This window comes from Geospiza fortis, unplaced genomic scaffold (genome assembly GCF_000277835.1).
Source record: "Geospiza fortis unplaced genomic scaffold, GeoFor_1.0 scaffold319, whole genome shotgun sequence".
Lineage (NCBI taxonomy): Eukaryota > Metazoa > Chordata > Aves > Passeriformes > Thraupidae > Geospiza > Geospiza fortis.
Genome location: NW_005054576.1, coordinates 177,354 through 188,819, shown reverse-complemented (window position 1 = coordinate 188,819; position 11,466 = coordinate 177,354). Strand labels below are relative to the sequence as shown.

The window sequence follows — 11,466 nt, the reverse complement described above, 5'->3', positions numbered from 1 at the left end:
CAGGAATGGTGCACAGGTCAGGGCTGGGAGGCAGAACAGAGGTTAAAGAATGTGTCAGGCCACAAAAAACCTGAGTTCCATTCCTTTGTGGTGCTTTGACCCTGGCTGGAGGCTGGGTGCCCACCAAAGCTGCTTTATCACTCAGCTGGGCAGGGGAGAAAGTGTAACAAAAAGCTTGTGGGGAGAGTTAAAACCAGGGAGAGATCAGTGACTAATTACCATCATGGACAAAATGGACTTGACTTGAGGAAATTAGCTTAATTTATTTCACCTCTCTCCACAGGGTATAGGCCTGGCCAGGGCCCTGATCCAGTGTGGGGTCACAGCTCCTTCAGCATCCCCCTGCTCCAGTCTGGGGTCTCCAGGTGGATTTCTGCACCCTTGTGGGCCCCCATGGCTGCAGAGGCACAGCTGCCTCTCCCTGGGCTGGGAATCTCATCTTTGGTGCCTGGAGCAGCTCCTGCCTCTTCTTCCTCACTGCCCTGGGGGTCTGCAGGGCTGTTCCTCACTAATCCTCACTCTCCTCTTCCCTGGCTGCAACTGCTCCTACACAGTAATTTCTTTTCCCTCTTCACTCTGATATCCCACAAGTGCTGCCACCTCTGATGGGCTTGGCCTGGGCCAGCAGTGGGGCCATCCTGGAGCCAGGTGGGATGGGGGAAACTTCTGGAAACCCCTCACAGAAACCAGCCCTGTAGCCCCACAGTACCAAAACCTGGCCATGCCAAACCAAATACAGCCTGAATTCTCAGCTCTCCTTTCTCCACAGCCACTGGTTCCCTGGAAACCTCAACATTTTCTGCTAAAAAGAAGCACAAGTTCAAGATTTATGGGGCCACAAAAGAAAAAACAGAGGGTAAAGTCTTGGAGGAGATGTCAGCTTGAGTTTCTGTCCCCAGCAAAACTGCAGAGCTGTTTTGAGCAATAATGGATATAAAATCACAATCCTGGGAGTGGAGAATGATTCCAGCCAGGTGTCCACCAGGCCAGGGATCCACAAAGGGTTAAGAATCACCTCCCAGCTTCTGCAAAACAGGGGTGAAAACCTTTCTAAGAATATTGCTTTCCACACAAGCAGCAGGTCCAGTGTGGCTCTCTGCAGCACTAAAACAACTTTTCAGAGTTGTCAGGAAGAGGACATATCTATCTGAAAGTTGTTTAAAGCCCAATTTATCTTGGTGACTGACGGATGCTCTCTCCTGATAAAAGCTGTATAATAATCTTGGCATTTCAAATTTAGTCTCCTTCAGCAGCTCCATAACAAGTTGTTCAATTTACAACTCACAAAGAGATCCTTGCTTTCCCAACAGCTGCTGCCACAAGGTCGGTCGAGTTGGCACCTAAAAAGCAAACTGTGCTCTTTTCTGCTCTCTATAAACACACACAGCCTCACACTCACACAAAATATCACCAACTGTCCCCACAGACAGACTGGCAGCTTTGCTGCTGCTGCCCAAGGCAATGTGGAAATAAAACTGCTCTCCTTGAGCTCAGAGTGCTGGTGCTGCAGAGCTGAGCAGGAGAAAAAGGGGCTTGGGGTAAACTGGATAAAAACAGAGACTGAGGTGGAATTTTCTAGGATGAAAACAGAGACTGAGGTGGAATTTTCACACTTCCATTTCTGTGCCTCACATCCCTCCTTCACAAGCCTGCTGGTACCTCCTCATACACACTTTTGGTGAATTTTGGTCTGCTTTAGAGTTTTTACCTTGAGTATTCAGAGTTGCTTGTGCACTCCCTTGAATATTTTGGAAGTGAGAAAACACACATGAAAACTACTGTGCTCAGCCTGCCTGCTCAATTGCTTTGCCCAGTAACCCATTGCTTCTGGATGTTTTTACATATTTGAAAGAAAACTGATTTTCTGTTTTCCTGATACTGGGTAGATAAATATAGTTGGTGTCATGTAAAAGACAGCCCTAAACTGCATTAATATAGAATTATTTAATTTCTTCAGATTGCTGGTTTTTGGCAAGTACCACTCAAATTCCAGATTCTTACAATGGCATTATTTTAAGCATCTATCTTCCTTTGGTCTTTAATGATTTTTTCATTTCTCTGAGTTTGTCTCATTCAAGACAGAAACTGGTCTGAGGACCTGCAAACCCCTGAAAAGAGTTCAGAATGTTTCTGTAAACCAGAACAAGTTGTGCAGACAAACAGCCACCTGCACTGACACATGTAACATGTTTATTTATACACAGCCAACTTCTGGATCCTGCTTTGGCTCAACTACAGCTCTAAGACTTTAATTTGTAAATGTATTTTAATTAACAGTCTCACTCTTGTTTACTCAGTGTTATACGAGGGGATTGTGCCACTGTTTGTCAGAGGGACAGTGACCCCCATGAAGGTCCAGAGAAGGGCAGCACATCTGGATTTACCAAAACAAGGTCACCAGAGCTGATCTGTGGCAGCTCACAGGGTAATAAAATCCAGGATTTAAAAACAGTGAAAAGGCAGGTGAAACACACACACATGTAAAAAACACACATTTAGGAAAGGAAGTCACAGGTGTTAACACAGCTTCAAGGGGAGGTTGAACAAAACCACTGGGCATCATTAACGACACAAACACATCTAATACAGGAAATTCCTGAAATAAAAATACTTAAAAATCATGACAGCAAAGTATCCCAGAATCTCACCCGGCTCTCCTGCTCTTCTTCAGGCATCTGCACACAGTCCCTGTTGGAACCAGGATGCTGGCAGAGAGGATCTTTAGTAAAACTCATAATTATCATTCTTATAAAATGCCAAAATGTACTCTATTAACAGATATTTGGGATCATTGAGTGGGTTGGGTTGGAGGGGACCTTAGGGATCCTCCAATTCCAACCCCCTGCCATGGGCAGGGTCCCATTCCACCAGACCACGAATGTAGTCTGATTTAGTTTTCTCATGTCTTTTGGTAACCTCTGTCAGGATCCTCCTATCATGAGCTTTTTAGTTTTATTGGTAAAAAGTAGTGAATTTAAAATAAAGGGAAGATCTCTGATAAAAGAACAGGGAACACAGAGCAGGACAGCCATGGAAAAGTGATTTGATGAAAGAAGGATGAGAGCACAGAGGAACTGAGCAGGGGGAAGGGGAGAAACGGAGAGAACAGCACTGGATGTGACATTCCAAACAGGCTGGAAAATGCTGCCATTCACACTGATATCACAGCTTTGCAATTATCAGCTTTTCCAGCTGTGAAAGCGTCTGATTAGGTTTTATATATCTGGGGGTCTATAAATATATCTTGACTTTTTTTTTAAACAGAGATTGTGCTGTTTGCTTTTGATATATTTAAAAGTCAGGTGTAAGAAGGGAAGCAGATGTGCTTGTTTTCAAAACTGAAAGTCATAAAAAAGCATATAAAGATTTTACTCTGGCTGATCCACAGGAAGGAAATAGTAATATTTCAGCTGGGAACAATATCCACTAGCCTGTTGGCAGCCAAGTGACATACTTAGCAAACCAGGAGCAGCAAGTGATTAAATCTCATTATACCTGTTCCATTCCAAAACATTTTAGGTACAACTTGTGTCTCTCCAAGCACTTACTGTATTAATGACACCAAGAGCACATCGTAAAATCTAAACAGGTAGTTTTATGCCAGGAGCTATAGCTGGACAACTTAGTCAATTCCAGGAATCTCAGAATTATTTCCCACCCAAAGCCATGAATAAGATGATAAAACAGGCAGGAGATTTCTCTCAGCGACCTACCCAGGTTGCTGCAGAACTCTCCCACCATTCCATCGGGGTTGGCAGTGGGGATCTGGGTCAGCCCTGTCAGGATGAGAACGTCGCTGTTTTTAAGAGAAGCCTGGTCCATGGGCTGGAACAGAGCACATGGAAATAAAATCAGGAATGGCAGAGTTTCTCCAGGCAGGACATGATGAAGAGTCACCAAACATTTTACATTTCACACTCCATCTGTGGAAAACGAACTTGTTTTATACTGGTATTTTATTAAAGCAGAATGAAAATGCAAACCCATTTCTCTGCATTAGCAATCAGAGAGTAGATATTCAGAAATTAGATGTTAGTTTGACACTAAATACATATTCTTGACACTGAAAATGTAGCATGATCCAATCTTGATAAAGTAAAATCCAATTCTCTGTCTGCAGATGGTGAAAAGGTAACTTTGTGCCTCACTCTGGGTTGGGATGCCCTTCCCACAGCTACTGATTAAGCAAAAGTGGGCAACTGCTGGCAGCTGTGTGGTATTTTATGGTTATTTACTCTCAATAAACAACTCTCTGCAGTCTCACCAATCAGGAAAGATTTCTGCCAGAAGAGACAGATGAATAGATTTCCTCTACTGAACCCCCAAGACCACTGTAAGGTCAATTCCCCTGCTCACAGCTCTCCAGAGCCATTCTGAAGCAGTTGAGAAGGACCCTGCTCTGTTAAACATGTAGGGGAATTTCATATCAACTCTGACAGGAGTTTAAATTGTGCACCCCCTTGTAGGATCAGACCTGGCACGTGAGATTTATCACAATCTTTGACTCTCTCCAGTGTGTCCATGAAAATGAAATGCCAATAATGTAATAAAAAATAATATGGAATCTGCCTGTGATAATGTACATAATGATTATGGTATATTAGATCCACATAATTTCAGATGCCATTGCACTGAGAGGGCCTGCATTGATTTTTGTGGGTTAATGTAAAGAATATGTCTTAAAAGGCTTTTAGTGACATGTCTGAACCTGTGCTGTCAACTCCTGTTCTCCACTTCAGTGGCAACGGTGTCAATCCAGCCTCAGGAGAGGGGGAGACAAAATTTCAATGGAAACCATATGCCAGAAGAACAGGGAACTGTCAGTAGTGCCAGGCCTAAATCCCAATTCACTGGGAAAGCAGCTCTGGCTATGTTCAAAGTATATCCTATTTTAAAACAAAATGCAGTGACTTTTTTCACACTCTGCTAAAAAAAATGGGAATTTCACAATGAACTTCTCATCATGATCATATGGACAGACAAACAACTTTTCACTCCTGAGGAAGAAATGATTTGTTGCTCACAATTCTGACTGTGTGCCACTTGAGATACTGTTATCATTACATATTGTCTGTCAAACATCAAAGAGATGATGAAGAGCTGGCTGGAAGCTCCCAAAACCCACACACAGAAACACCAGATTGTAGCAGCCTGTGCTGGTGCTCCCAGGGATTAACCCCAGGACAAAAACTATCCATTGTCCTCAAAAAGCATCTGGAAGCAAATGCGAGACAATGATGATATGGGGTAACATCTGTGATGTGGTAAATAACAAGGAAAGTACAAACTGAATGGGATTTTAACTATCTGTTGAACTATTCCTTTTAAAGATATGCCCGGGAGCAGCTCACTCACACCATTCTCTGCCACTGGGACTTAATTTCCTCAAAACCAGAAATTTTACCAGCAGTTTCCAGAGAAATGTTTCACCTTTGGAAAACGATGAAGTCTGACCTGATAAACTGAATCCCTTTTCATGTCAGTGAAGAGAAAACATTCTCAGCTACCAAATTACTTCGTACAGGGCAAAGTTTCTCCTCACAGAAATATTGCATTCACACATTATCAAATACTGCTGCTCCTTCTCCAGGAGGGGATGAGAGCACAGCCCAGGATGGAATGAGGCTGATGAGAAACAGGGATTTAGAGGCTCTGATACATTTTGCGCACCTAAGGATGGCCATACTATTAAGGATCATTTATCTACTGCAGTTTCTCAGCTGAGAACAAGCTTTTAAGTGAGGGATGCTCAGAAGCAAAGCTCTCCAGCAGACACCCACCTTGGGGGAAATCACTTAGTGATCAAAAACCTGACACATCTTCTAAATTATTTTTAAATACCTCCTGCAATAATGCTTTTAACTATTTTGACAACTTCTGAAGCGCACAGCACTGCAAACTTCAAGCCTTTCTTTGCAGTAAGAATTTATGGATCTAGAGAGAATTAATTTACTGGAAATTACATCTACAGCACTATAAAGACTTTGCCCTTAGCAGAGCAGGGTGGAAAAGTTGGCAGCCACTGAGCTATCATTCCTCCTAAGGAAGGATGTTTCAGAAGTGATATAAAGCAGTCTGTGAACTGTCTGTGAAGATTCTTCAGTCAAATATGGATTTTTTTTAAAAGTCACTAATGCTCTTTGGTTTAACTCTATTGAAAATTTCCTCTTTAGAGTGAAAGACAATTCCACAGTTTTAAGTGAACATCAAATCACCAATAACAAAGAATTTTAGTTATCTTTCCCTCATAACTATTGACACCTGTCATTTGTCAGGGTATGTCTTATCAATGCCCATTAAGTCCAGGCACTGATAACACAGTTGCTTTAGAGTGGTCTCTACCCTAAACCTGATCCCAGCTGGAATAAACCCTTTTTTTGGAGTAAAACTTCCTCCTAAGGACTAAGAAAAGTCAGGGGCTGTACCTGAGGGTGTGTTGTAAGCAGAGAAGATCCTGAAACATAAGAAACCTTTTCATAGTGTGACTGGATAATCCAATTGGAACTCCCAAGAGCGTAGCCCGAGCTCAGAGGGGTGACCTGCACAGCACCAAACAGCTCCTGAAACACACAGTGAGAGACATTAACTTGAGAGAGCCCCAGAAGAATTCAGGACAGGTCATTTTGTCATCAGTGGTAGGAATTTCAAAAGCAGTTCTGCTGCTCAAAGCCTTTGTGAAGCTGTTCTGCTGACAATTACATCTGCTGGTTTTACCCACCCATGTCTAGCAGGACACATGCTCTGAGAAAAGCTTTTCCTGAGGCAGGGCCTCCATAAAGTCTCTCTTCCATGTGAATTTTATGGCATCTGAGTTCACACTGCAAAATACCTCAAAATGAAGGAATCAATCTTGATCCTTCATCTTGATCTTCTGCCTGCCTCTGCTGTATTGAAGAAGTTTATGGGAGCTTTGCATCTTTGAAGACTCTATTCTCCTTTAGCCAAATTCAATTGGTATTGGCCAGCAGGAGAGAAGGAAGGACAAGTACTTCTATACTGATAGAAAAACTCTGCTTGGGTTGCAAATTTTACTGTGGAAAACAAACTTAACCTCAAACTCATTAGCTATCTAACCTTTTATTTTTCAAATGCTACCTGCTGGTAGTTTAGCAACAACATCCTCAATCCACATTTTAGTTTCAGTGTAAGCAACTTGACAGTTGCCTCCTTTGCAGGTGTCATTAGGAATTGTAGTCCTTCATCTGTACCCAGGAATGTGGAATACTTGTTTGGAGAAAGGAAAATAAACCTCCTTAATGTGATCTGCCTTCTGGTTACTGAATAATAGAAAAAGCATCTGATTTATGCAATACAATGATTTTTCTAGTATTTCAATACATATTTGGATGCCTTGAAAAACAAGGCAGGGTGCCTTCATTCCTCAGAGTGTGTAAGCCAAGGCTCTAAAGTTTGATTATTTGAAAAGTTAACTTTGGGAAGAGAAAAAATATAGGTCTTTTTTCCCCAGTAACTACAAAAGAATGATTGGCTCAGATACATACACCTAAAATTAAGGGAGATGCATCCACACTGTGAAGACAGTCAAAAATTAACTGAAACAATCCATGGATAATGAGGAGTCACAACTTACTTTAACCCATATTTTTATTTTTTATGGCCTTTGAGCAGCAAAACCAGGTATCACAGCCCAAACAAGAGCAGGGATCATGGCACACATGCTGCCAACAATCCATATGGGATCTGCAGACTATGGAATTGTGGGTTCAGTTCATTCTGGAAACTACACTGGATTATAGTCAACAGCATTAAAGTCAATAACCGTTAGCTGGAAGCCCTGGGAAAGGAGTTTCTTAAGTTCACATTGAACCATTAGGTTTTGTTTACAGTCCCTAATTTACAGTATGAAACAAAGTGGAGGTTAAAGCACTCTAAAGATTCCCAGAAGTGAGACTGGGGAGCTGGGAAGGGGATGTGGCTTAGAGACAGAGAGGATACATTCACTCCCTGCATCTTCCCAGCTCTCAGTGGGCCAGCCATCAGCTCCAAATTTGAGGGCACACCGCCTTAAAATTGGCCTCCCCAAGGAAGAGAAGAAACAAATGGATATTCCCTGATTTCACCAAACAAGAGCCTTCCTGGGAGGCAGACTGAGGGGCAGTCTGTGTAATCCTGTCTTGTTGTCTATGCCAGGATAACTAGATCCAACACAGGATTTAGAGGGGGAAAAGCTGGGGAACAACTCTTGGTGTTGCCTTGAGGAGTTGTTGGTGCTGCCCTGAGGGCAGCTGTCCAGGTACTCACGATTTTCTGGGAGTAGCCCACCAGCTGGATCTTGCTGAGGGCTGCGTTCACCTCAGGCATGGTGTAGCACTTCCTCCACATGGACACCTCCACTGCATCCTTCAGCGGGGCTGGCAGCAACCTGTGAACACCAGTGGAAGGTTCTGTGGGGATCCAGAACAACAGCTGGTGCTGGACCAGCTTCTACAACCATTTACATTCTCCACATCTTTAATTTTACCCTTTTAAATTTTTATTTTCAGTGTGCGTGGTGCTTCAAAGTGAGGAGCAAAGCCACACTTCCCAATCTGCCTCACCCTGAGGACTGCTCTCCTCCAGCTCTCTTTGTTGCTGTTCTGTCCAGCCCTTGCATCAAAGAAGTAGCTGTGATCAAGGTGTTACCACAACTCTTGGGGTATTTTCATCACTGATGAAAAGTGTTGGCTGATCTGAGATGTCAACATGAAATGCACTTCCAGCACTAGGATCTCAGATCAGTGTCTATTTTTTATATCATTATAATATCATTTTTTATATCATAATCATCTGAATAATACCCTAATAATCTGAAACAATCTGGTGATTAAAGTACAGTTACCAGACCATGAGCAGGGATGGCCCTACCCTGATTTCTGCCACTGGTCTCTTCCAAGAGCACATGTCCCTGCAGCTCAGCTCAGCTCAGCTTCTCTGCCTTCAACCCCACTTCCCTTCTGAGTGCCCTGGCAGGGACACACCAGCTGACACTGCAGAGCTCTTTGAAATCCCCTCCAAGGAAGTATTTAAGACGTTTTACACCAAAGTGAGATCCATCCATTCTGCTCCTCGCAGACACTGCAAGTCAGCTGGCCGGCGTTGTCAAGGGAAGAAGTGAACTATAATGTCACCGGCTGGAAGAGGGATGGCTAACTTCTGGGAAATAAATCTTCCTTAGCAACATGAACTGAGGCAGGAAGCAGCACAGCTGCCAAATGCATAAGAAGAATAGGAATTTTTTTTTGTATATTAAACCAATGCTAAATCAAAGGCTAATTCAAACCAATTTCCAAAGATTTATGGAAATTGGTCAAGTTTCTTTGATCAGTTTGTTTAAAGGAATTTAATTTATTGTTATATCTACTAGGTCAGTGAACTCCTCCATAATTTAAGATACTGAAGAAAGGATTAAGGACAGCTCTTGCCAAGACCACAGCACAGGTCCAGAACGATAACTGCAATTCCAGCACACGCTGGCTGAAAGCACCCTGTGCTTCAGGAAACAAACAAAGCCTTCAAGGTCTTTTTTGGGAAGTCGTAAGCAACAAAAGGAGACACAATGTGGAGAGTTGTCCACCACTGCACTGAAGCAAATTGCCTGTAAAAGCCTTTAACCTACCATAAGAAGCATTTAGTGTTGGATGCTTTCAGGAGCTTCTCTTCTGGGAAGAGGAAAATGTTTCTCCAGGTAATGGAGAAAGTGGGGAATTGTCCTTGGTGAAGGAAGCTTCTCTTAGCCTTGACTGTGGCTACACTGAAAATACTCTGATCCCTGGCAGAGACCAGGGGCACCAGTCACCTGTGGTTTCATGAAGCAGAGTGACAACGAGGCACTGGTCCCTCAGATGCATCAGTCTGTCATCTCACTCCTAAAATTCCTACAGAGTTACCAGAGGATATTCTGTGGTCTGGAGTAAATCTGTTGCCACCATGGCAACATCCTGTTAGAGATCACCTCACAACAAGCAGATGTGTGACGGCAGCTGCTGGGACAGCCATAAATGCGAAGGTACCATGAATCCACATGGTTGAGGATACAAAATTCACCCTTCAAAAACTCAGGGATTTGTGGTTTCCCTGGAATCTGCATGGAGACAGCCCCTCCTGGTCAATGCAAAAGGTAGCATTTTATATATGATGTAAAACCCCAGAATTGTTTGGAGGGAGAGGAGGATGGCAGCACCAAACTACATCAGGCCACAGCCTCTCTCATGCCCTGCTCAGCCACAGGAAACAGCCTGTTTCAAACACTTTAAAAGATATGGGAAACCATCAAACAAGAAGTCAACAAAGTGCTTTTCACAAGGCAAACTTCCTCTTTAGCCCCTGAATCCCAATCAGTGTGAAAGATATCCTGGCTGACATCTCCAGAGCTTCCACGAGACTGCTCACTTGAAATAAAAGCCAGTGGCAATAAAACAGGCTAAGCAATTAGTTCAGACTGGATCTGATAATGGAAAAATGTAAACCACTATAATGAACTTATTATATTTTATACAGTATTTGCATTTAAAATGCTCCAGTGCTTTATCTAATGAAGATGATAATACTTTGTGTTTTCTACTAACTGTTTGGAGGACAACTAGCTGAACTGTAAAGCAGTAATGGGGATTGATCAGCCTGAAAAATTAAAGTTAGACTCAGAAGTAATAAGTATTCTGCTCTATGAACAGCCAAGTAGGAAAAAAAAAAAAACCCAATTCATCAAGATCACATTTTCTTAAGTAACGGATGTCAGTCCAAGGCTGCATGTGCCATTAGCCAGGTGCTAATTTGGGGATCAGTAGATGTTTTGCTCTAATAATCAGTTCCATTCACGCCTGCGTGACACTTGTCACCAGGCATCTCAAAACACTTTGCAAACATTAATTAAAGTCCCCGGGTGCCCTCTGTGCTGGATGGGAGCTGTTTTACAGATGCACACAGAGGTGAAGGGGGAAACTCAGGGCACAGGTGGGGCAGAGGTGGAGAGGGAGTTTGCATTTGTCCTCTTGTTCCAGTTCAAAGACAACATTGGTTCCTAACAGCAGAGTTAATTATACACAAATTTATGTTATTAAACTGATGTTTATAGCTTCCACCTCCCTGCTACCCCTTTACAACAGCTACAGGATGGAACTATGAATTTTGGGGGACATGTCCAGCAACAGGAGAAAGGAACATGTATTTTAAATATCACTTCAAGGAAAAAAAGGCTCCAGTCTTCTACAGCAGCTGAATCAGAACAAAAATTCCCTCTCTGTGTTCTCCTCTGGAATAATCAGCAGCATGCAAAGTGCCAGGCAGCACTTTTCCTAAAATACGACCACCAGGAAAGTGACATTATATGAGCTGCAAGATATACGATTCTCCTTTAAACCATGCATACAAAACATGCCTGGTGTGACAGGAATAATGGCTCCAGCCCTCTCTCTCCACACACTGGGAGCATCAGCAGTGGCCCTGGGCAGGCCAGTGGACCCCAAAATT

The 11,466-nt window shown here is 43.0% G+C and overlaps 1 protein-coding gene across 1 annotated transcript in view; it reads right to left on the bottom strand.

Moving 5' to 3' along the window:
• INTS9 (integrator complex subunit 9) overlaps positions 1 to 11,466 on the bottom strand; it is a 55,789-nt gene that overhangs the window by 31,240 nt on the left and 13,083 nt on the right. The window contains exons 6-8 of the mRNA XM_005429783.3: positions 8,263 to 8,383; positions 6,426 to 6,560; positions 3,714 to 3,825 (exon numbers count right to left, since the gene is read on the bottom strand). Of these exons, the coding sequence (XP_005429840.1) occupies positions 3,714 to 3,825; positions 6,426 to 6,560; positions 8,263 to 8,383 (368 nt within the window). The remainder of the gene's footprint in view (positions 1 to 3,713; positions 3,826 to 6,425; positions 6,561 to 8,262; positions 8,384 to 11,466) is intronic.